Source organism: Anomaloglossus baeobatrachus, chromosome 1 (assembly GCF_048569485.1).
Source record: "Anomaloglossus baeobatrachus isolate aAnoBae1 chromosome 1, aAnoBae1.hap1, whole genome shotgun sequence".
Classification (NCBI taxonomy): Eukaryota; Metazoa; Chordata; class Amphibia; order Anura; family Aromobatidae; genus Anomaloglossus; species Anomaloglossus baeobatrachus.
The window spans coordinates 195328983-195356095 of NC_134353.1; the positions used below are offsets into that span (position 1 = coordinate 195328983).

Below are 27113 nucleotides of genomic sequence, written 5' to 3' on the forward strand. Positions count from 1 at the left end.
CCGCAGGTCAGGACCCGCATCTTCCAGGACGAAGCGGGTCCTGATTGTGAGTACGTACCTGCTTGTTGCGGCCCATGACAATCGCAGCTCTATGCCCAGGGGCCGGCACTGGCAGGACTTTACTACAATTGAATCATTTGTGGTACCGCGCAGAGGACCTGTTTGCATTACACTATTGGCTACCGCCGGCCAATTAGATGCAAGGAGGTGACATCATACAGCGACATCACTTCCTTGCATCTGATTGGCGGACAGCAGCCATTGATATAGTGCAGACAGCTCCTCTGCGCGGCACCACAAATTATTCAATTGTAGTAAACTCCTGCCGGTGCCGACCCCCGGGCATAGAGCTGCGGTCATCATGGGGTCTGTGGGCCGCAACAAGCAGCCTCAGGGGCCGCATGTGGCCCGCGGGCCGCGTGTTTGAGACCTCTGGTCTAAACTGTCCCCTAAAGTAGTATTTCCCAACTCCATTCCTCAAGGCCCACCAACAATGTGTGTTTTCAGGATTTCTTTAGTATTGTATAAGTGATAATTTAATTCCAACACTAGTGTAATGCTAATGAAATCCTGAAAAAACACAATGTTGGTGGACCTTAGGACAGGAATTGGGGAACACTGTCCTTAAATGTAAATAACCACAGGCAAAAGAATGAAAGCAATATACCATCTAAGCATGGATCATGAGACACCATCAACACATTTCCTAATTAGAATCTGGAAACATGAACTAATTCAGTGTAAGTTATTGGTCAAGCGTCTTTACCAATAGAATAGATATCTCTTCTTTTTTGTATATAACAAAAAAGGTTGTTAGGCCATGTGCACACATTGAGTTTTTGGTGAGTTTTTTTTTGCCTCATTATTTTAAGCCAAAACCAGGAGTTGGTAAAAAATGAGGAAGAGATGCCCGGGTTTCTATGATACATTTTTCTCTGATTGTCCCCTCCTGGTTCCAGCTTATAAATGCAGAGGTAAAAAAACTCATCAACTACTTAACGTGTGCACGTGGCCTTAGAGTAGCTTTATCATTGTACCCTCTTATTACAAGCAGATGACTCGTGATGTTTCCATTAGTGTAGAATATAAATGCGTTACATAAAAAGTCATACATTTAATCTATAATCTTGTCTAATTATTGAGTCTTCGATTATTTCATATTTTTGTTTTCCATCCACAGCAACAAGCAGAACCAGTTGTCCCCTCAGTGCTGCCCCCATCAGCTCTGCCTCTAGAACTACTAAGTGAGACTGTTGCTCGATTTGGGACTGTGGAAGAAGTAATGCGATACCTTGAACCGGATAGATGGCAGCTGGACTTAGAAGAATTGTACAGACCATCATGGCAACTACTTGGGAAATCCTATATCCACGGCAGAAAATCCAGAGGTATGTGCAGCATGTTGTATGGCATGTCACAGTGTTAAACAGTTTCAAATAAACCCTTCATTAGTGTCCAAGTCAATTTGTTAGTATTTTATTTATATATGATATATTTAATGCCTGGCTCCATAGCCGTCACTTTCACTGAGTGCTTTCATCATATATTTTATTGTTGTTTAAGATAAATTAGGGGTACTGTATATGGTGATCTACAGAGCACCTCTGATGATTTATTGCCCCCTATTCCTGTCTTATGTATAGAATTACCAAAGTACTGTAACGTTAACCTATGGCCATACCAACTTGTCTTCTGTACATAAACTTTAGTCTATCCTATGCAAACTTTTGAATAGCTATACCATCATAGTATAATATCACTTTAAGGAAAAAGATCACTCTTTATGTCATTGATATAATTTTATTATTATTGTGTGTGTGTTTAATACAATGTAATCTAATTGTATGGAAGCTGTAATAATTACTGCACAATTTCTGTACATTAAAGGGCACTTTACACGCTGCGATATCGCTATCGATATCGCTAGCGAGCGTACCCGCCCCTGTCGGTTGTGCGTCAGGGGCAAATCGCTGCCCATGGCGCACAACATCGCTTATACCCGTCACACGGATTTACTTTCCCTGCGACGTCACTGTGGCCGGCGAACCGCTTGGTTGCAGTCAGATGCGCCCCCACCTTTAGTGTCAGCATGTCAGCTGACTGCCTCCAATCACAGACGCTATGTGCATCTATCGTGGCATAAAAATAAATAAATAACATTTTTGGTGTAGGGTCCCCCATATTATGATACCCAGAACAGATAAAGCTCACGGCTACAGGCTGCAGCCCCCAGCTGTGTTCTTATCTTGGCTGTGTATCAAAATAAGAGGAACCACATGCAGCTTTTATTTTAAATTATTTAAATAAATAAGTTTAAAAAATGGCGCACTCCCCCAATTTTGATACTCAGCCATGATGAATGCCGACAGCTGGCGACTGGTATTCTAAGGCTGGGGAGACCCATGGTTATTGGGCCCCCAGCATAAAAATAGCAGCCTGCAGCCGCCCAGAATTGTTGCATCCATTAGATGCAACAATCTCAGCACTTTACTTGGCTCTTCTCGATTGCCCTGGTGCACTGGCAATCGGGGTAATAAGGGGATAATCACAGCTCACAGCTGCCACTAAGCCCTACCTTAGTAATGGGAGGCATCTATGAGACACCCACCATTACTAATCTGTAAATGAAAGTAAATAAACACAAACACCAAAAAATCCTTTATTTAAAATAAAATACAAAAAAACCCCTCTTTTGCCACTTTAGTAACCCCCAAAACACCCCCGCATGTCCGATGTAATCCACATGAGATCCCATGTCGATTTCAGCTTTGTTACATCTGAAGTCAGAGTGCACGATAATAGAATATGACGGTCCACTGTGGACTTCAGGCATAGACTAAGCATCAGCGATCAGCGGTGACATCACTCAGGTGATTTGTGGTCACAGCTGGAGGTTCATACGGCCCTCCACCTGTGACTGCAGCTAGCCTGACCTGTAATGATGGTGGTTCTGGTACTGTATTTCTGTACTGATGGTGGTTCTGGTGATGTATTTCTGTATCGATAGGAGTTGTGATGCTGTGTTTTTGTGCTGGTGGTGGTTCTGGTAATGTATTTATGTATGTATTGATGATGGTTCTAGTGATACATTTCTGTAATGTTGGTAGCTCTGGTGATGTATGTATGCACTGATGAGGTTTGTGATGATGTGTTTATGTCCTTAGGGGGATTCTAGTGGTGTATCTGTTTACTGATGGTGGTTCTGGTGATGTATTCTTGTGCTGTTATTGTGCTGATATTGTTTTTATCTTGTACACATATACAATCCGTTACTTGTAAAACTACGTAATAAGTTAAGGGCTACTACATTTTTCTTTATGTTAGAAGGGTTGTCTAAACTTGTGAGGAAAGTCTGCAGTCCCATTCTAAATTCTCACAGCGCACGCACTGCATGCTGCCATGATTCTCTGTTGTCGGCGGTGAGAGCTGGAGGTCATGAAGCATTCATGTAGTCATGAGCCAACTAAACATGTGTAGCCTCGACCAGTAGAAGTAAAGTGAGTGAGGCTGGATGCATCTAGCCGTTATGTGTCTAGAAGTATGCAAATCGCGTATTTGCTCTCACATGATCATCAACTCTTGCCACTGTCACGGGAGAATCCTGAAAACATCCATTATGTGTGCTGTAAGTCACACTAGGTGACAATAGATTTTCAGCACAAACCTGGACTTTTTAAATATAACATTAAGCACTGTAGCATGGCCAATCCTAACAACATGTTATACATTGCCAGGATTCAGTTCTGCTTACAGGTTCAAATGACCTTTCATATGTGATTTTGATACTTGGTCATGTGACAACTAGCTTTTCTTCTTGCTTCTCTCAGTGAAGCAGGAGCTGTAGTATTTCACTGAACATTGAGAGAATTAGGAAAAGCAGCTTGTTGGCACTGTGTAAGTGCGCAAATCACGTATGAGCGGTCACATGACGACTACTCAAACGGCTTGAGTGGAGGGGGTGGGCCCAAACTGATTTCTTGGTCCAGGTGCCAGAAATCCTAGATCTTTCTGAATTATCACATATTTCACTCTGATGTACAGGACACATTTCTGAAATATTCTGTATGTGAAATTAATTCCTTCTGTATCAGAATGTTTACCATTGGATTAATTTTAGGGAATTTAGACCACGACTAAAAGACCATCTCTGTTACAATTACAATTACAGTGAAGGGAATAATTATTTGATCCCTTGTTGATTTTGTATGTTTGCCCTCTGACAAAGACATGAACAGTCTATAATTTTAAGGGTAGGTTAATTTTAACAGTGAGAGATAGAATATCCAAAATAATATCCAGAAAATCACATTGTATAGATTGTATAACTTTATTTGTATTTTACAGAGAGAAACAAGTATTTGATTCCTCTGGCAGACAAGACTTAATACTTGGTGGCAAAACCCTTGTTGGCAAGCACATCAGTCAGACGTTTTTTTGTAGTTGATGAAGAGGTTCGCACACATGTCAGGAGGAATTTTGGTCCACTCCTCTTGGCACCGCACATTATCACTAAATTATTAAGATTTTGAGGCTGCCACTAGGCAACTCGGAGCTTCAGCTCCCTTTATAAGTTTTCTATGGGATTAAGGTCTGGAGACTGGCTAGGCCACTCCATGACCTTAATGTGCTTCTTTTTGAGCCTCTCCTTTGATCAAATACTTTTCTCCTTCACTGTATATTCCTGACAAGAGATGTGTCTTGTGCATTTCTGACAATAATTAAAAGCTGGGCCACCTTTTCTCAAAAGGAACCTGTCTTACAACTATTTAAGAAATTATTTTAAGAAACAGTTTTATTATTTTTTATGTGTCCTACTTTTTCCAGTCATTGTTGCCGTTTGGCAGACCAAACTAATGCTGATTATAAAGTACTCCCAGAAAACCCATGACAAGTGTTGAGGGTTAAATATTGTATCTGGATTTACTTTCAAATGTGAAATAAAATTCAATGTATATCAATAAGTTGGTGCCTCACAGTATTCCAAGCCCTTCAAGGTGCTTAATATTTTGTGTTATCTGTTTTCACAAACAAATAGTAAGTAAATATCTGCGAAAGCATCGCTTCATGTATTTCCCGCCAATACATCATTGTCACTGACGTACTGTTGAAGTCTGACTATGTGAATGTCTTGGGGGAATCATGTATCTTTTCTGAAAGGTGAGAATGTTTGAAGTGTAAGCAGAATCTGCCATAGTTGCTTAGCTGGGTTATTTATGAATATGTTAGTGTAGAATAACAGAATAGAACAAACCACTGGGTAAAGCTCTTATATTAGCATTTCTATACAACAGATGACTGGATGTACACAGGATCAAATCTCAGCATGTTTAAAGCAAAGGAAGCAAATAGTTTCCATGTACGGAGAATCACATACTCCGCTTTGGAGTCTAAACACATTCACCCCATTACCATTCCTTTCCATTGTCCTATGAGACATCACATCCATTTCATTTATATTAGAACTCTCTAAATTGATCCTCATTGAATTGTTTCCAAACAAGCATAATTCTGGCATTTCATTTTTTTTCCTCATTATAAGCAGAATAATTTATTTTATATTTTAATAGATCGGATTTTTACAAAGACAGCTATACCAAATATGTGTATGTGTTATATTTTTAATTGCTTTATTTTCAATAAGGCAAATGGGGATGATTTGAACTTCTATACATTTTTAAAACACATTTTTTTCAGTTTATTTGTAAGTTTCTTTAGGGGACTTGAACCCATGATAATTCAATTGCTTATACTATACACAACAGTGGTACAGGTCCGCTCCGCTCGCGACTGTTAGAGGCAGATGATGGCTGACTAACGCAGTAAATGTGCCGCCCCTGTGCCAGCAGCTAGGCTGCTGCTAGAATCCGCGGTGGCTCGGGGGGTTTCCAGACCCGGGGGTCGCGCGGCTGCTTGATGAAGTGGGGACTATGTACAAGTATGTACAAGGGGGATTTGAAGTTTGTGATGCCACCCACGGTGTGTGGTAAGTTAGGGTACCACCGCTGCTGTTGAAGATGCCCGGTGGCGGTGGTATGGCAGCAAAGATGTTTAACCCCTCCGTCGGTAGGGAGTTTTTGCCCTGGGAGCCCGCTGATGGTGAGGTAGGGATACCGTTGGGCTAGGAGAAGGTTTTTTTTCAGTGTACTCACTCAGTCCAGAAATAATCACACCGACAGCTTGTAAACCAGAGTTCTGAGCACCTCTGCAGCTGGGAGGGAACACGCTTGGGTTTGTGTCCTTGGTGTTGCAGCTAGTCTGTGACCCTTTTTCTTGGCACCAGTGTTTTCTTCTTTGGACCCTCAAGTTGGAAACTTTTCGGGTCCCGCTCATCCGTGTGGCTAATGGAGTGAGCTTGCTCTTAGGGTTCACGCGTAGGATTTCTGTGGACTGTATTGGGAAAGTCCTATCCCATTGGTGCGCTAGTACCCCGATTTTGGAGCGGGTTGGGGATGATACTTAAAGTCTTTACCCCCGTCGGGTAAATTACCAGGAAGTATAAAGCTACTTCCCGGCCTAGGGTCCACGTACCCCGTCGTGCCCTGGCCCCTGCCCGGTGATAGCTCAAGACCACCGGCCGCCTTCCTCAGCAGTCCGTGCCCCCTGACACTATCCCCTGCGACCGGGGTTCCAGCTCCTACCAGGGCCAGACCAACGTCTGCCACCTAGTACTCAGGAGCCCTGCTCCACCTGTGACCTCTCCTCTCTCGAGTTACTTCCTTCCCCTTCCACTGCCACTTCACTTCTCCTCTCACTTTTCCACTCTCCCCTACAACCCCCCAAGTGGGCGGCCCTATTCCCTTCAGGCCCCCCAATGGTGTGTCTGGTGGGTACAGTGCAAAGTGTTCCTAAGGTTTTGATTGGCTCAGCTGTTGGCAACACCAAAGGACCAGGACCCGTAACCAAGGAGGGTGGATAACGTGCTAAAGGGCAGATTGCACAGTACCCTGTGACGACCTGATAGGCCAGGGCGTCACATAAACATCTGATGGGAAAGATGCAGGCTCAGCAACAGAGCCTACATTAAAGACAAGGAGGCAACATATGATGTAACTGTATGCTATATGTCGGGAAAGGGTAACCTTTGTTTTTAATTTTTTTTCATAAATCAATATTACACACAAAACTAAGTAATTTAAACTATATCTTATAAGGAAACATTGCCACTTTCTACTCCATGACTGATCTTTGCATCTTAATTATTGAGTAAAACCTGTGTTCAATGAAGATAGTTTAACTTATTATTGAGATAAGAACTGGCAGTTGGTGCTATCAAAGTTCTATGGAGAGGAAAAGGAGAGTAAGCCAAAGGCAGACACAGACATTCTGAAGCAAGTTCTACTGAAACAACTGTAACAGCTCTCCTAAGTTCTTTATGTGTGTAGGGGGCTAAAGGGCTAGGCCCAGTCCTGCATTCATACTCGGCACACCACGGTCCTGTGTATTAACTGCAAATGCTTTGTTTTGTGATTTCGCCACCAGGTGGTGGTGTTGCTCTGTAAAGGCCCAGGTACCTGGGTAGGCTGTAGGAGGAGGATGAGTAGAGAGATATATAAGGGAAAGACAGGAGGCAGACAGGAGGAGAGGGACTGGAAAGATGAAAAGATAGGATGTCCCTGATTAGAGATCCTGACCTTAAGGGTCAACCCTGTGGCTGCGATGCGGGGGTTCCTGGATGAATGGCGGAACAGTGTCCCCTACGGAGAGGGGTTTAGTCTGGCAGTCGGGGGCTTAGCCTCGGTGCCTGCTGGTGAAAAATGAGGAACCCTCACCTCCTGGAAAAGGTCGATGCGCCCCCCTCCCGGTTTGTGGTGGGGGTATGTCTGGATGGCTGGTCACTTAGGGGAGATCTCTGCAAGAAAGCAGACCCCGGGTGACCATGAAGAGGAGTGAGGGGAGGTAAGGGCTTTAGAATGTAGACGGTGCCCAGGTGCCAGAGGACCGATGGCTGCATTTGTTACATGTGGATGGAAGAAGATGTACCGGGAATTCCAGGAATAAAGTGAACTGTTTGTTTAAGAAAGACCTGAGTCCACACTTCATTGCCTGATGAGAGAATGGATGTCGCCTGACACTGTAACGGAGTCTGTCCTGTGTGTGGTGCGGCAACGGGGAGGTGAGGGGTTAACAGCAGGTTGTGCTGTGACCTGCTGTTCCCCTGCTGCCATGACGACTACACTGCTGCCTGCCCCGTGTCAACCACCACATGTGCACCAACTATAAAGTTGTATCTCTGTAATGGAAAATTTTGTATTCACTTAAGGCCTGTTTCACACGTCAGTGATTCTGGTACGTTTGTGCTTTTTTTTAAACGTACCAGAATCACTGACATACGCAGACTCATTATAATAAATGGGTCTGCTCACACGTCAGGGATGTTTCACTGACCATGTCTCCGTGCAGCGTTCACGCGTGTCCGTGATTGCCACACGGAGACATGTCCATTTTTTTCTGGCATCACTGATGTCCCACGGACCACGCAGTGGTGTGGTCCGTGAGACACGTGCCAGAAAAAAACGTGCTTTTAAAATAAAAAACATTTTTACTCACCCGGCTTCAGCGACGCTCTCTGCAGCCCGCGCAGCTTGCTGCTTCTGAGCCGGCTCATTACTGTCGCGCATATTCATGATGCACGACACAGCCGACCCGGAAGCAGCTGCTGCGGGGGTCAGCGCCGGCCGGATGCTGCACCGCGGGAGCGATCAGCACCATGGAGAGCGGGCGCGGGCACAGGTGAGTTAATCTCTAAGTGCAATCACGGGCCACGGAGAACGGAGCCCGGATTGCACTTAGACAACCCACGTGTGCCGTGATTCACGGCACACGGAGGGACATGTGCGTGTTTTACACGCCAGTGAAAAACGTCAGTGTTTTTCACTGACGTGTGAAACGGGCCTAAGGCCCCTTTCACACGTCAGTGATTCTGGTACGTTTGTGCTTTTTTTTAAACGTACCAGAATCACTGACATACGCAGACCCATTATAATGAATGGGTCTGCTCACATGTCAATGATTTTTCACTGCACGTGTCTCCGTGCGGCGTACCCGCGTGTGCGTGATTGCCACATGGAGACATGTCCATTTTTTTCTCACATCACTGATGTCCCACAGACCACGCGGTGGTGTGGTCCGTGAAACACGTGCTAGAAAAAAACGTGCTTTAAAAATAAAAATCATTTTTACTCACTCGGCGTCCAGCGATGTCCTCTGCAGCCCGTGCAGCCTGCTGCTTCTGAGCCGGCTCATTATTGTCGCGCATATTCATTATGCGCGACACAGCCGACCCGGAAGCAGCTGCTGCGGGGGTCACCGCCGGCCGGATGCTGCACCGCGGGAGCGATCAGCACCATGGACAGCGGGAGCGCGCACAGGTGAGTAGTTTTCTAAGTGCAATCACGGGCCACGGAGAACGGAGCCCGGATTGCACTTAGACAACCCACGTGTGCCGTGAATCACGGCACACGCAGGGACATGTGCGTGTTTTACACGCCAGTGAAAAACGTCACTGCTTTTCACTGACGTGTGAAACGGGCCTTAGACACATTTTACAAATAAATTGAAAAGATTAGTTCAGGAGAAAGAAGCAGATTTCTCTCTCGTTAACAGACTATAGAGCCCTATAACTTAACATCCCACTCATAGCTGTAGTCCAGCCATGTCTCCGTTATCCCCACTGTGTAGTCCAGCCATGTCTCCGTTATCCCCACTGTGTAGTCCAGCCATGTCTCCGTTATCCCCACTGTGTAGTCCAGCCATGTCTCCGTTATCCCCACTGTGTAGTCCAGCCATGTCTTCGTTATCCCCACTGTGTAGTCCAGTCATGTCTCCGTTATCCCCACTATGTAGTCCAGCATGTCTCCGTTATCCCCACTGTGTAGTCCAGCATGTCTCCGTTATCCCCACTGTGTAGTCCAGCATGTCTCTGTTATCCCCACTGTATCACAATATTCTTTCAATATTACTAATTCTAATTCCTCATGGTTTCTAGCATTAGTTTTCATGCATTTTATATATTTTACTGTATTTCTATTTCTTCTATCTGTAGCATTTGTTTTAACCCCTCCTCCCCATCAGCTCCATGAAGCTGATTGGCAGTCATTTATTAGCTTGTTTAGACAGGCTGACCACACCTTCATGTGCACAGAACAAAAGGGATACTCCAGTGAGATAAAACATTTTTGTACTATCCTTGACATCATACACTATAAAGCTGAGCTGTCCACTACAGTTCTAGTATTTTTCGATCACTTGTAAATAGTGATGAGCAGACTCACAGATAACCGGAAGTGGCTGATCCTGGTGATCTGGTTTCTAAAATCTGGTTCCAAGATGTAATCCTGTCCCCATATAAGTATATGGGGACCAGAATCCAGCAATTAAAAAAGGTGGTTGAAGGGATAGGGGTATGGAAGCAAGTGCTATACTTACTGAGGCTCTAACATGGCTGTACAATGCTCCCGCAGCTGTCTATTCACTTTTGGTGCCACGCATTTGTGGTGCCCTGGACAAGCCAGGACGTCACAGGTACTACAACAACACACCCCACACCCCGGTTAGGCACATCGGTCACACACACAAATCCTTGTTGCCTCCCTCCAAGGGCTGATGTCCACACCAGGTGGGGCAGGGCCAGGCGGTTGGCTCCACCCACCGAGGAGCACACAGTCCTGGAGACGGGAAAAGGAAGAAAGTTGAGAGCGGGAGAGTGGAAGTGGAGGAGCGTGAAGTAGTAGTGAAGGAACAAGAGCAGACTGACGGTGTCCGGGTACGTGGCCCGGGCTTTCAAGAGCAAGGTTGGCAGACGGTGGTGACCGTCTGCAGGCGAGGCCGATTGACGCACAACCGTAAGGACCGGGGACGGGCAGTGGCCCGCCGGTACCGAACCGGTGAGCGAAGAGAAGCCAGCACCATTCGGCAGGGCCTACGGACCTCGACCAGGCTTGGAGTCGACGCTAAACCGGTCAAATCCGTCAGCGACGGGAACCTCCGGGGTTTCTCAGCAGCAAAGACCCGACTGAAGGCAACTGCTCAACCGTGAAGGGAAATACAGCTACCGCCACAGCTAGAGTTCCTAGGGCCAGAGCCTGCGGGCAAAAAGGGGCTCCTCTGGCAAATACACTGCTGGGGAGCGGTTTACCGGTGGGAAGCCATCGGAGCCGAAGACACATTACAGGTGCAGGGAGAGACAGTCACCGCCAACCTACCGGGAGTGACCATCGCAGCCGGCTGCGGGACCCGTCCATCCAGCCGTTTGTTTTATCAGAGACTCCGTCTGCATCATTGGCTGAGTGAGTACTACCGTGCCGCCTGGCACTGCGCTGCCTCTGCGACCCTGCACCTCACCAAACCCCGCCATCCACCTTACAGTACCCATCACCGGGCCCCGGGACCACCAAAACCCCCCTACCCACGGAGGGAAGAGAAGCATCTCGGCTGCTCCCTGTCATCGCTCCCGGGATCCCTGTCCAGAGCAGTGGTGGTGTCCCAACCTCACTACAACCGTGGGTGGCGTCACGGACAAAATCCCCAAACCAAACCACCCCCTTTAACTCACGGGCGAGGAGCGCCGCGCGAGTCCCCAGATCCGGCCCACCGCTCGAGCCACCGAGCAGCAGCAGCGCCGGACCCGAGCGTGGTGAGCGCCGCGCCCCGCCGCCCGCGACAACTTGGCGTCACGAACAGGATCTTACCGTTCTGCCGCCTGGTAGATGTGCGCCTTATGTCCTGCCGGAGGTGTTCGGCCGAAAATTTTCAGAAGCCGCCATCTTGGGTGCGAAAAGTTCCCCGCTCGAGCGTCTTCCCGAACAGTGGAGGCGCGAAAGCTGAGGCTCTGCCCCTAAAGAGGAGGTGCCAGAAAGAAACCAAGGGGGCACGGATGGCATCCGGTCGCATGTGAACCGCGGCTTTAAAAGCAGGGACACCGGGACTCTGCGGCCATCTTTGGTTCCTGGAAGAGGCCGCTGCAACAATGCACCGTCTGACCAGCAGCACCATAGCCCTCGCTCCCGGCACCGCGGCGTGGGTGGAGGTCCGGACCGCCCAACTAAGTAGCCGTCTGCAGATCCGAGTGCAGCTCCTCTTGGAGGAGTGGGAGGCCGACATGGCGGATGTGGTGGTGGCCATACGGAGACGCAAGGTAGAGGTAGTTTTGAAAGAGCGGGTAAGCGACCCACGCCCCTGTATCCCTACCGGGTTGGTCGTCGCGGCTGAGGGGCCCGGTCTGCGCCCACTCGCCCTGCTGCCTCCCCCGCTGCCCGTGTTGGCTGCTGCTGCCCCGTCACTAGGCCCGCTACCACCGCAACTGGTAGCGGTACCCTGCCTATCCGCCCAAGCGGACCGATCTGCAGCCGAAGCCTGTGGCCACCCTGAACCGCTTCCATGGAAGCAGCTGAAGACCGAGCCCGTCAGCGGAAGAATACCGGAGGCACATGTGGTGACCGTGACTGGTCCCGTACCGACTCCGGCGGCTCACCCCATGCAGGAGGAGGTGGAAGTCAAGTGGGAGAGGACCCCTGTACCCATCCCCCATGCCTCGGCTGAGGCTGTGCCGTGTAGCCGCTGTGAGGCATCCCCCCAGGCCATGACACCGCGGGACCTTCCACCCAGAATGCCGGCAGTGGGCAGCGTGAAGGAGGTCTCGCGGGGCCCAAGCCGCGCGCAGGGGCCCGCAGAAGCCCCATACTGGGACAGGGAACCGACCCCGCTGGGCCGAGAGATTGCGGAGAGGGAGAAGAGGAAAGCGGAGCTGGTAGCCCGCACCATCCAGGAGAAGGAGAGCCTTCGCAGAGCCACCTTCCGAGTACGGGGCCCGAGATATGAGGGGCAAGTGAGGAGATTTGATGTCCGTAGAGGATACAGATTCATCTTTGAGCCGGGCCTGGAGGCCGAAGTTTTTGTGGCCCGAAGGGACATGAATGACCACCTGCCGGAGGACCACCCGGGCCGCAACTTGCTCCCCGGTGACCTCGTCACCTATACCCGGCACTGCGGGGAGAGGGGCTGGTTTGCCCTGGACGCTAGGCTGAGAGGAGGCCAGGGGCCTCAAGCGCCAGCCCAGCCCCCTCCCCCGGTCTGTGGGGTGGACCTGAAGTGAGGCAGCGGTCCTTCACTGCAAGTTGTCCCCGTTGGGACCACCAGTACTGTTAAGTAACCAAATTATAAGATTGGATCAGCCGAAGATGTTATCTGATTTGCAACCATGATTGAACCGGCCGTTGCCGGCAAGTTGTCCCTGAGGGGACCCTTTGCACCGTTGGCGTAAGGAACTACTTACGGACAAGCCCGAGAACTTGCAGGGCAACCACAAACTTGTGGCATGTAAATAATTGTTGGCATACATCCGTTACTGCCTCCGGAGAGGCAGATTGGAGGAAGGGCCTGCAGTGGAGTAGGCTGGGGCCCGGCCACCACCAGGACCGGTGACCATCCTCCGGGGGTTAGGGGTCCACCATGGACGTGGGTCCCCTGAAAGGGACCATACCCGCTCGGGCAGCTTGGTAATGGACTGGGGCAAGGGGTGCTGCCCACTTCTTAGGGGCAGCATCAGGGCCAGGTTGTTTGGGCGGGAGAGAGCGGAAGCCGTGTACCGTTAATAAAAATGTATTTTTAGTAACGTTAAAGGAAGTGCCCCTCGTTAAGGGAAGATTTATAACATGCTTATGTTGAATATTTTATATGTTTTCCCCTTTTTCTACAGTTACAAAATAAAACCGGTGATGGACGGGCAGCCCGCGGACAGTCTGCGTTTAACCAAGGGGGAATGTGGTGCCCTGGACAAGCCAGGACATCACAGGTACTAGAACAACACACCCCACACCCCGGTTAGGCACATCAGTCACACACACAAATCCTTGTTGCCTCCCTCCAGGGGCTGATGTCCACACCAGGTGGGGCGGGGTCAGGCGGTTGGCTCCACCCACCAAGGAGCACACAGTCCTGGAGGCGGGAAAAAGAAGAGAGTTGAGAGAGGGAGAGTGGAAGTGGAGGAGCGTGAAGTAGTAGTGAAGGAGCAAGAGCAGACTGACGGTGTCCGGGTACGTGGCCCGGGCACTCAAGAGCAAGGTTGGCAGACGGTGGTGACCGTCTGCAGGCGAGGCCGATTGATGCACAACCGTAAAGACTGGGGATGGGCGGTGGCCCGCCGGTACCGAACCGGGGAGCGAAGAGAAGCCAGCACCATTTGGCAGGGCCTACGGACCCCAACCAGGCTTGGAGTCGCCGCTAAACCAGTCAAATCCGTCAGCGACGGGAACCTCCGGCGTTTCTCAGCAGCAAAGACCCGACTGAAGGCAACCGCTTAACCGTGAAGGGAAATACAGCTACCGCCACAGCTAGAGTTCCCAGGGCCAGAGCCTGCGGGCAAAAAGGGGCTCCTCTGGCAAATACACCGCTGGGGAGCGGGTTACCGGTGGGAAGCCATCGGAGCCGAAGACACATTACAGGTGCAGGGAGAGACAGTCACCGCCAACCTACCGGGAGTGACCATCGCAGCCGGCTGCGGGACCCGTCCATCCAGCCGTTTGTTTTATCAGAGACTCCGTCTGCGTCATTGGCTGAGTGAGTACTACCGTGCCGCCTGGCACTGCGCTGCCCCCGCGACCCTGCACCTCACCAAACCCCGCCATCCACCTTACAGTCCCCATCACAGGGCCCCGGGACCACCAAAACCCCCCTACCCACGGAGGGGAGAGAAACATCTCGGCTGCTCCCTGTCATCGCTCCCGGGATCCCCGTCCAGAGCAGCGGTGGTGTCCCAACCTCACCACAACCGTGGGTGGCGTCACGGACAAAATCCCCAAACCAAACCACCCCCTTTCACTCACGGGCGAGGAGCGCCGCTCGAGTCCCTGGATCCGGCCCACCGCTCGAGCCACCGAGCAGCAGCAGCGCCGGACCCGAGCGTGGTGAGCGCCGCGCCCCGCCGCCCGCGACACATTAGGCTCATTGAATATGCACTGCTTTCCCCGCCCACGGCTCCTGTGATTTTTTTCAGTCAGACACTCCCCCACACTGAGTGACAGCGTGTCTGACTCTTCCACTCACTGATGCTGTGTTCATCTATCGCGGTATAAATATAAAACATTTGGTGTCGGGTCCCACCATATTATGATACCCAGCACAGATAAAGCATATGGCTAAAGCTGCAGCCCCCAGCCAGTACTTATCTTGGCTGTGTATCAAAGTCGGGGGAACCGCATACGGCTTTTTTTTTTTAAATCATTTAAATAAATAATTTAAAAAAACTAATGTGCAGTTCCCCTAGTTTTGATTCCCAGCCAAGATAAAGCCGAACAGCTGGGGGCTAATATTCTCAGGCTGGGGAGAACCAGTCTTAAAAAAAAACAGCCTGCAGCCTTCAGGGATTGTCGCATTCATTGAATGCAACAAGCCCGGCGATTTACCCGGCTCTTCCCGATTGCCCTTGGGAAGTGGCAATCGGGGCCAATCGGGGTAATATAAGAGATTAATGGCAGCCGACAGCTGCCACTAAGCTCTAGATTAGTAATGGTAGGTGTCTATGATACCCCCCATTACTAATCGGTAAGTGAAAGTAAATAAACACAAACATCAAAAAAATTCTTTATTTGACAAAAAATCACCCTCTTCCACCACATTATTAACCCCCAAAACACCCCTGCAGGTGCAACGTAATCCACATGAGAGCCCATGACGATTCAGCTCTGCTACAGCTGAAACTACAGCGCACAGACAAAGAACAATGACCGCGCGCTGTAACTGCAGAGGTACTCAGGCTATTTGCGGTCACAGGTGAAGGATATGATGTGACCGCAAATCACCTGAGTGATGTCACCGCTGATCATGCGGCTCACTCTCTGCCGAATTTCACAGCAGCAGGTCATTGTTCTATGGTCCTGTGGTATGAGTTCACATGTAGCAGAGCCTGGATCGTCGTGGGACCTTGCGTGGATTATGTCGCACCTGCAGGGGTATTTTGGGGGTTAATAAAGTGGTGGAAGACAATGCTTATTTGTCTTTTATTCCAAATAAAGGATTTTGTCGGTGTTTGTGTTTATTTACTTTCACTTACAGATTAGTAATGGGGGGTTTCAAATGCCTGTCATAACTAATCTCGGGCTTAGTGACAGCTGTGAGCTGTTATTAACCCCTTATATTACCACGATTGCCACCGCACCAAGGCAATTGGGAAGAGCCAGATAAAGTACTGGGTTTGTCGCATCTAATGGATGCGACAATACCTAATGGCTGCAGGCTGCTATTTTAAGACTGGACCTCCCCAGCCTGACAATACCAGCTCCCAGCTGTCGAGCTTTATATTGGCTGGATATTAAAATTGGAGGGGACTGCAAGCCTTTTGTTACATTATTTATTTATTTTAAAAAGCCGCATGCAGTTCCTCTTATTTTGATACACAGCCAAGATAAGCGCATGGCTGGGGGCTGCAGCCTGTAGCCGTGGGCTTTATCTGTGCTGGGTATCATATAATGGGGGGACCCTACGTCAAATATTTTATTTATTTATTTTTATACTACAATACTGATCCGCAGACAGCATCTGTGATTGGTTGCAGTCAGATGCTGTCACACAGGCTGGGGGCATGTCTGACTGCAACCAATCACAGAAGCCAGGACAGCTGGTTTGCGGAGAAAGCAGTAAATATGGATGAGCAATAATTAGCAGCCCAGGAAGTGAAGGCGAAGTCGCGGGAGCAGTCTACAGCCGTGCAGGAGCTGTGTATAGCCACGCGGGAGCAGTGTACAACCGTGCCGGAGCCTCAGAGACTTTATTTTTCCTCTTTTTTTTTTTTTTTTTTTTTTTTTAATTTCCCAAGTGCCTGATCCAGATCAACTCTTGGAATCTTGGGTCTTGTTCATCACCCAGGTACCTTTGAAACCACGTGGATTCAGATTTTTACAGTCCGGGTCCGCCCATAACTAGTTGTAAATGAATAAAATAGTAATTGCTCCTCACTCAGGGGGCATGGCAGGTAGGAAAAGCATGGAGTCGGCGACCATGCCCCAACAATGCCCCCTGTTCTCTGCTGCAACACAAAGCTTTACACTGATCTCTGACGTAACATCCCATACAGGAGTGAGTAGCAGCTCCTATTTAATTGATTTAGAAGTGATTTAAAGATATCAGAACTGCAGTGGCCAGCTCAGCTCAATAGTTTATGTGGGTAGGACAGTACAAACATTTTTTATCTCTCTAGAGTATCCCTTTAAGGAAGTACTCCTGTTAATTTTTTTATTCCCTAAGCCAGTGTAAATATTAGTGTTGGGTGGAGTGTGTTTTGTAATATATTAAAGATTACTATACCTTGACTTACAAGTTTAATTTGTTCTGTGACTGAGCTCTTAACTCAATTTGCTCTTATTAAATTAAATTTCCCCTTTAAAATTAATTGAAATGCTATTAATCTTTTTTAGACTTTACATACACACCCCCATCCTGGTTTACGGCCCCCATCCTGGTACTGCATATTTATGATCCCTCAACCCGGTATTTGACCTCATTCCTTGCATATATGAACCCATCCTGGTACATGGCCTCCATCCTGATACATGGCCACCCATCCTGGCACATATGATCCCCCATTCTGGTATATGGCCCTCCATCCTGGTACATGGCTCCCATCACACTGCACACTTAAAAAAAAATATTATACTCACCCTCCCTTTAGTCCCCGGCAGTGCGGCATCCTCAAATTATGCAGTCAGCTGATAAATATGTGAGAGCGCAGCAGGGCATTGGAGGAAGGCTGAGTATAAGTTGCTCATACCTCACCTTTCTGCTCATTATGAAGCAAAAAAGATACAGAGCAACAACTTGCATCTTGAAACATTCAAAAGTTGGTGCAAGTCAAGGTATTACTGTATTTTCAGGTATTCAGCACTTTTACACTCCACTGGTGAGTATTGTGATAGCGATACAGATCACATTGTGCTGTATGTGTGAGCTGGACATCTCTTTAAGGACTCTTGTACATGAGTGTATAAATTGGATGAGTACATGTGAGAAAAAAAATCATATTGCACTCGGACCAGTGTTATTCTATGGGGCAGAGCAGATCTGATTTTTTTCTCAGTTCTAATCGAAGTGAGGAAAAAAATCACAGTATGCTGTGATTGCCAGCATGTCTCGGATCACGTGCACCCATACAAGTTTATGGGTGTGTGTGTGTGTGTGAAAACATCAGACTGCACTCGGATGTCATCTGGGAGCAGTCCAATATACACAGAGACAGACAATGAAGAAGATGAAGAAATTAATCTCTTCTTCTTCTCCTCCCCTGTGCTCTGATTTTCGCATGCAAGCACAGCACATGACACAGTGTCATTAGTATATCACATTCGATGCTCTCAGAAAAGATGTCATACGCTCGTGTGACCCCAGCTTTACAGTGTTAGCCTGTGAAACCTCGTCCTGATGCTCTTTAAAATTACATTGTAACAGACACTTTTAGCCCACACATACAGCACAGTGTGATCTGTAGAGTCTGAATTGCCATCACGTGACTCAGAAGAGTTAGGGTGCTGAACACCAGACAGGACAGCGATCAGTGATTTTTTTCTTTATTTGCCCCCCTAGAGAATTGAATGCCTAAAGCTATGTGTAAGTTTACACTAAATGTGAGTATTGTCTTGGAATTTTGCACTTATACGAGATTTCATCAAGCAAATAGAATTCTCTTACAATAATTGTATTTTTCTTTTTTTTTATCTCACCAGTGCTTGACCTGAGTATTATGAGAGATGAAGTGAGACTGTACAGCTGTACGCCACGTAACTTTTCTGTGTCTTTACGGGAGGAATTAAAAAGGACAGATGCCATATTTTGGCCAAGTTGCCTCCTAGTGAAACGGTGTGGAGGAAACTGTGCATGCTGCAGCCACAGTTGTGGTGAATGCCAGTGCACCCCAACTAAAGTCACCAAGAAATACCATGAGGTATGAATTTGTTTTATTTTAGCATTTTAAATTACTTGCCGTTATTTAAAGTGGTTGTCCGGTCTAAACCTTAAAGTCTGTAGTCACTCTATATCACGCTATGTGATTGCGGACTTATGAATCCTAACATTAAATGCACTGTGCGCTGTGAAGATTCGCAGGTGTCAGAGCCAGGAACGGCGGTCACATGGCCGAAAGTATGTGATATGTACACTCCCAGCCAGAAGTCAACTAGATGGCCGTGGCCTCGCTCAATACACTTGCATTAGCCGAGGCCTCTCCCATCTTGTCAAACCCACTTGTGATACTTGGCATGAGAACCGCGGGCAGTGAACTGAGTTGAACTCATGAGTCCACCAAAGTTCTTTGCTGCGGAAACTCTCGATAGTTGGCGTAAGAGCCGCGGGTAATGACCTGCGGTTAACTCATGCTGTCACCGCTCATCACTGCCCACTGTGGCTCATACATTACTGTACTTAATTAATCAGCGTGGGATCCCTTCTATTTTTCAAAAACAGACAAGGTACAGCTGAGGGTTGCAGCCTGTGGCTTTTGCTGTACCTGTGCTGGTTATGAAAATTAGGGGGAACCACACATTTTTATCTAAAATTCTTTATTAACTTTGTTAATTAGCTGTACAAGCTATCTAGCTATCTATCTATTTATTATCTATCATCTATCTACTGAATCTATTATCTATCTAACATTTATCTAGCATTTTCTGGCTTTGCACATCTTTTATACATAAGACCATTCATTTCAGTATCATGCGTTGTTTTCCGGTTATTTTAGGTAGCCATTAAAAGGTATTAGAACTACAAGATTATAATTTTGTTTCTCCCACTGAGAGCAATCAATTATTTTCTGGTACCGGTCACATGGATGTCACACGGATGACACACATATATGTCATATGGACAGCACATGGATGTGACATGGATCACACACACAGACGGCCATACGGATGTCCAAAACATACCGTGTAAGGGCTCATGCGCACGTTGCGTCCTGGCCAGTGCAGAAATAAATGCACCCTCTGGCAAACTTGACGCTGTGTGTTGACAAAAAGAATGCACCCAAAACGCATGTATTTTGGATGCATTTTGCATGTGTTTTGGATGCATTTTTGTCAGTGCAGTCCCCCGGCAATTCAGCTCTGCTACATGCCCGCTGACAGCAGACACAGACAGAGCTGGGCAATGAGAATGAATTCCGATGAACTGCACCCAACTTCATTGTCATCCCGCGGCTCTGTCTCTGTGTGCTGTCATAAACTCAGATGAACCTCCGAGGTCAGTGCCAGGACACAGGAGTCCGCAGCAGTGACATCAGAGCTTCACCCGATTTCACTGACATTGCGCGTCTTTCTCTCTGTGTCTCAGCCTGATTTATGGTCACACGTGAAGGACTCACTTGTGATCGCAAATCCCCTGAGTGACTGCAGTGAGCCGCGCGATCAGCTGTGCTTTCACTCAGGTTACTCGCGGCCACAGCTGCAGTCCTCCACCTGAGAGCGGTGGCCACAAGTAACCTCAGTGACAGCACAGCTGATCGCGCGACTCACTTCAGTTGCTGCATGGAGCTCACAGGAGCGGCAGTGTTCTACTGCCGTTCCTTTCAGCTTCTGATGTAGCAGAGCTGAAAGCGTCGTGGGACCTTGCGTGGATTATGTCAGACCTGGAGGTGTTTTTGAGGGGTTAATAACGTGGCGAAAGAGGGTGTTTTTTTTCTCTTTCATTAAAAATAAAGAATTTTTTGGATGTGTGTGTTTATTTTCTTTAACTTACAGGTTAATCATGGAAGGTATCTCGGGGAGACGCCTGCCATGATTAACCTAGGACTTAGTGGCAGCTATGGGCTGCTGCCATTAACTCCTTATTACCCCGTTTGCCACCGCACCAGGGCAATTCAGGATGAGCCGGGTAGAGTCCCAGGACTGTTGCATCTAATGAATGCGGCAATTCCGGGTGGCCGCTGCCTGATATTGTTAGGCTGGGGGGCTCCCCATAATGTGGAGCTCCCCATCCTGAGAATACAAGCCTTCAGCCATGTGGCTTCACCCTGGCTGGTATCCAAATTGCGGGGACCGCACGTCAATTTTTTTTTTAATTATTATTTTTTTTTTACTGCTCGATATAGACACGCCCGCCGGCGGCTGTGATTGCTTGCAGTGAGACAGCTGTTACTCAGCGTGGGGGTGTGTCTGACTGCATCCAATCATAGGTGCCGGTGGGCGGGGGAAGCAGGGAATACGAGATGGATTAATGAGCGGCCGGCATTTTCAAAAGAAGAGAAGCCGCCACAGTGTGAACGCTGTGCAGCGCAGCGCCGGTGATCGTGGATCAGTGAGTATGAGGGAGGGGGTGAGAGGGAGAGACTGACATGGACAGAGAGAGAGAGATCGAAAGACCTGCGTTTATTATGTTAAAAAAACATGCGGATAGCAACAAAAATGCAGTGCAAACGCACTGCTTAGCATTTTGGTAGCGTTTTTCTACAACTCATTGATTTCAATGGGTGTAGAATGCTGCCAAAACGCTCAAAAGAAGTGACATGCTGCTTTTCTAAACGCAGAGATCTAGTCAAATTTTTGACAATCAAAACGCTGCGTTTCAAAAGCATCGTGCGCACGGATTTTGCATGATTCTCACAGACTTTGCTGGGGAACCAGAACGCATGCATTATGACAATGTGACGCTGCTGCTCAAAATGCTGCAGAAACACAAAAAAATAAGCAAAGTGCGCATGAGCCCTTACACATGCTTTTTCACACGATGTGTGAAGGGGCCTTTTTGAGTTTGACATCCCTGTCCTACATTTTGTCAACTACTGTAGTCATAGGCGATGAGGAAATACGGTGAGCCATGGGCGAGATATTAAGGCTATATTCAGACGTTGCATTTTTACAGCGTTTTTTAGCAGCATTTTTAATGAGTGTGATGCTAATTTAAAAATGATTTTACAGTCTCAGCAAAAGCCATGAAATTTCATATAGCTAATGCACACAATTGTTTAATTTGCCTGACTGAAATGGGAAACTAAAAGAATTTTAACGCTGTGTGCACACAGTGCATTTTTATTGCATTATTTATGTGGTTTTTAATGCAGTTTGGTCACAAAACGGCAACCAAATCCTTACGCCAGTAAAAGTCAATGAAAAACCTGAAGTTCAGTGCACATGTTGAGGGTTTCTTTCCTTGCAAATTTGGCGCAGAAAATAATCAGCAACATGTCAATTCTTAGGCTGTGTGCGCACGTTGTGTTTTTTCATGCGTTTCCGCAGCGTTTTCAACTACAGCGTTTTAATGCAAAAATGCATGCGTTTTGATTTCCAAGCAAAGTCTATGGGAAATTGTGATTTGTTGTGCGCACGATTCTTTTAAAAACGCAGCGTTTTAGTTACAGAAAATTTGTCAAAATCTCTGCGTTTGAAGAAGCAGCATGTCAATTGTTTTTGCCATTTTGGATGCCTTTTGCTAACATGAAAGTCAATGAGAACTTTCAAAACGGATCCTAAATCAAAATACTAGCGTTTTACATGCTTTTTTGATGCAAAATGCAAGCATTTTTGACAATATAGTGAGGTCATGATGTGTCCCTTTTCACACTCACATATAGTCCGAATAGAAAAACAATAATTTAACGTTATTTTATACATAAATATTAGATCACATTAATCTTTTTACTATAATTAGCTATTTTGTTTATGATTTAAAACATGATATTTGTTATCATTTTTTTCTTTTTTTTCATACTGTGTGAATGTTTAAACTTTAGTTAGTAGTGTATTTGTATTGAAAACGCATTTGACTTTAAGCAATGAAAAAGCATGTAAAACGAGGGCAAAACGCGGTAAAAATGCAGGAAAAACGCATGCGCATTTTTAGCGTTTTCGTGGTCAAAACCAAATTTGGCAATGACAAATTCTGCCAGAGGATGCGTTCATTTCTGCAAGGTACTGGACGCATGTGCGCATACAGCCTTACAGCATTTTCTTGTCAGTCCGTTAAGGAGTGTAATACTCTGACAACATTGTTTTCAGCAGCGACTTGAGAGTCAGATATGTGTCCAGGAATCTTCCCCATGCTATTATGCTATTCCCAGTCAATTTCAGCAGTGTTTGCATCCATTTCAGGGATTTTCAGGCCCCCCCTCAGACCTCCCGTGGGGTCTTCTGGAAAAATGCTGGGGTTTTCCATTGACCTCCATTATGCTTGTTAATCGAGATGAGCATCTGAGCATTTTAGTACTCGCCCATCACTAGCCCTAAGCCTAATTTTCTTCTAGTTGGACAACGCCTTTAATCCTTATGCCAGGTGCTGTTCAGCAATCTGATGTAGTAAATGCTAACACTTCATTATAGGAGCTCAGAGCTGAGCTGTGCCAGTGTCATGACGGAGTGATAGATTTACAGAGGCCTGAGGCTTGAAAGAAATGTCCTAAATTCCATATGAAATCCTTTCTTTTTATTAACCTTAGCTATAGTATGTCGCTACGTACAGAACTGGGGTCATGTATCAGAGCTTTAGTGGCATTTTCCTTGCATCATAAAGTTTTTTATTATTGGTGGAAAGTATTTTGGGGCAAAAATATGATCCCTTTAGTGATTTTTCACTGTTCCTGCATGTTTTTAAAAGTGAGTGTGGTTTGCTATGCAAGTAATGTTTTTACCACATCCATGAAGTCAGGAAAGGGGAATGACGTGGCGTAAAAAGTAAAGTCAATATAAACTTCTATACAGAAGTGTAATATTTTGAATCAAATTTATTAAGCATCCTGGAACACTTTAATAAGTTTGACCCCTAAAGAAGTACATAGATACAAAGTAATGTGACTTTAAAGATTCCCGTCATAATAACTCCCCTCCACCTGTGGTAAAATGACATAAAATAAAAATATAAGCTATGCCCATCAGCTTAGGATCATGTGAATGTCATTCCTGCAACCCCTTTATATCCTCAGATGTTCCCCTGCGTACCTCAGAAAAGTGTTTTATACTTGACACACTCTGCATGTAAATTATGTGGTCCAGTCCAATGGGTATCTGGAAATTGCAATCAGCGTTGCTCTGGTCCTTTTAGATGCCACCATGGTCCCCTCAAGTTCCACCTCTTCTAACTGCATGGAAATGGGTGACATCTCTATATTTTCATGTCTGAAGTTTCACGCCTGCGCACTGGAATTGAAGACTTGCGCAGGCGCGACTCACTGTGCCTAATTGTCCAGTCAGTTTCCCATTTGGCTCCAGTCCTTTCAGATGCCACCATGGTCCTTTCAAACTCTACCTCTTCTAACTGCAGAGAAATAGGTGACGTCTCTACGCCATCCACATTATGTCCGAAGTTTTGCGCCTGTTCAGTGTAATCAAAGACTTGTGCAGGCGCGCCTCACTGTGCCTTTTTGACCAGTCAGTCTCCCGTGTGGCTTGTAAAGTATTTTTTTCTCAAACATACATAGCTGAAAGCATACAGCAGGTGTCCAGAATGAGAATGGGCAGAAGGTAACAATCAGGAGCCGGGACTTGGGCATGACATGTACAAGTACAATAGTTTATTGCTTTTTATCCTCCACTCTGCAGATTCGATTGATTCCAAATGTACTAGATAACTATTTCAAACCAAACTGAATGAATCTGCCCAAAATGAATTTTGGGAAATTTCCTAAACTCTAGTTGTTTAATGGAGACAAGTGAAAGTATGAATGGACATCAATTCCACTCTTACTCGTACAGAGGAATATGGAATGTTATAGAAGGACATATGGAAGGGGGGTTGTCTGAGACAAATTTAAATATCATGTTTTTTGTGTATAGTTGATACATTAGATACTGTAAAAAATGTTTGCCAATGTTGTTAACCTTTCAATTTTTGATCTTTTTAAAAGGTTCTACAGGTTAAGCAAAGGCCTGGTTCAAGAATACTGCAGAAGTCACTGACAGACGTGGCCCTGGACCATCACGAAGAGTGCGCTTGCCAGTGCAAGGGGAACACTGAAGGATAAATTGACAAGTAAATGAAACAATATTTAAAGCACATACAAGATATTGCTATTTCTCCTGAGGAATAGCCTACTTTTACACTGTAAACATGGAAGTCTGTTTACGGCTGCCAGTCTTACAGACGTACAACTATGTCATTATGCGAGGAGAGGTTGGGTAAATCCTTCCATTAACATTTGAATGGTCTAGACGCCACATCATCGAGAGGGTATTACTCAGTGTGGCTGCCCTTTAATGTTACTATATACAGATGAAGCCCTACATTAGGACCGGACAGTCATAATGTTACATGAAATGTCTACTGGACAGACTTTGTGGAATTCTGCTAGAAGACTGACCACAGCACTGCATACCATCATGGTGGAAATATACTCTGTTCTTGATGTCAGCTTTGAAATCCCAGAGAAGACTATTTGCATGATGTAAGCATTTTTTGTGTGGTGGGAACAGTTACACCCAGTTTTGTAAGCGTGACTAAGAAAGTGAGGGTTTTCCCTCTAAAGCCTCATGCAAACATTTTCAATTGACCTTTCATTTCTTCCTACAATGTGCTTGGACCAATGCATATATTAATCACATCCGAAGTAGACAGATGCCTCAATCCAGCTAAAGGCTTTTGTTGTATTGTATTTTTCATTGTGTTACTTTTGTACATTTTATATTCTTTTCAATTATATCTATTTGCTTTTTTCTAATTGTGTTAATTTTATCTCTTTTTACATAAATATTTAATGTAATGTCTTTTGGAAGCTTAGATAAACTTTTTGTGTAATTCATTATTATTTTCTTTTGTTTTGTTAAGTCCAGTTGAATTGTGATCAAGCTGTAAGAGGTGGGTATATGTATATGGTGCTAAAAAGTGAAGTATCTGGGTTTTACATTGAAAAAGGAAATGGTAGATGGAGCAAAGATATTGGTACCGAGCTGCTACTGAACGGTCTTTAATAACTGATATCAATGTAGTTTTTCTAAACAAAAGAATACGATGCAGTCTCATCAAACTTCAACATGTCTCTGAGTTTGTTTCTTATGACTCTCAGCTGTCTCTTACGTCCAACTGCAAAATCATTATCTGCAAAGCAAAACCATGCAATCAGAATTGTTTGCCTATTAACAATGCACATATTAAAACTTTCTCCTTTAATAAACAGATTAAAAAATGTACCTTACATTTTCTCATGATTTATTGCAGATATATATTTTTTTACAAACCTGTATAATATTATGGAAAATTGAATTTTCTTTTGGAAGTCAAAACCCCCCAAAATATTGACTATGTAGTGCACACATACTATAATATATTACTAGAAATTAGTGATATATTACCTATTTATTATTCTACAAAAGATTTCATAGGATTCTAAAAAGTTAAAAGGGATGACTTACGATTGATTCTACACAGAATAGGTGATAAGTGTCTTATTAGTTGGGGACCAACTTATTGGTACCTCATTGATTTGAAAAACAAGATATTCGAGAATCTTTTTGAAGATAGCAGTGGTTGAGCATCCAGTCAAGTTCTACAGGGGTGATACACAGAGGCTTGGTGGTCCAAAGAGTGTGAATAAAGCAATATGGATGCTTAACTGCCTCTTCTTTTAAATGAAGGACTCAGGACCCTGGTTCTCATGATCGATGGCAGTCCCAGTCAATAATAATCCAACATTATCATGGTATTGTATCATTGCTTCAAAAAGTAAGACCTAAGTCATAGCTATTATCCTTGGATATATTTCTACAATTAGTCCTGCTAAGTGAAAGAGTTTTTGTCCAGAGTTAAGCCAGTAGTGGTCAGCAACTTTGTGAGGCAAGCGTTTATTACATCAAATGTAAGCATGACTCAAAGCTAGAGTATTGCATCTGTATCGCCTTTATTAGATTTAATTGGTGCAATGTGATGCTGCACGTTTCCCATATACACTTGGCAGTGATTGACTATCGGTCACTCTGACTCCCCATACACAGGAACATGGGAGAGAGACGTTACCTCTTTCAGTGACTCATCTCCTGGAGAACAAAAGCATGAACAATCAAACAGGCTGAATCCTTCTCCACCCCGACGTCATCTGTGGAGGGAGAGTTGGTAGGCCCAACACCGGTGTAATCGGCCAACTTTAGTCCCATGTGCAAGTCGGATGTAACGTCAGATAAATTAGGGGTGAAATTAGGGATGTCTAGGATATGAGTAGT

General features: G+C 46.0%; 1 protein-coding gene across 1 annotated transcript in view; it reads left to right on the top strand.

The window, feature by feature from the left end:
• Window positions 1-26092, top strand: part of PDGFC (platelet derived growth factor C) — a 403078-nt gene extending 376986 nt beyond the window's left edge. Inside the window, exons 4-6 of the mRNA XM_075347615.1 lie at window positions 1181-1388; window positions 18708-18925; window positions 24809-26092. Coding sequence (XP_075203730.1) covers window positions 1181-1388; window positions 18708-18925; window positions 24809-24925 — 543 coding nt within the window. The 3' untranslated portion in view covers window positions 24926-26092. The remainder of the gene's footprint in view (window positions 1-1180; window positions 1389-18707; window positions 18926-24808) is intronic.
• Window positions 26093-27113: the final 1021 nt, after the last annotated feature.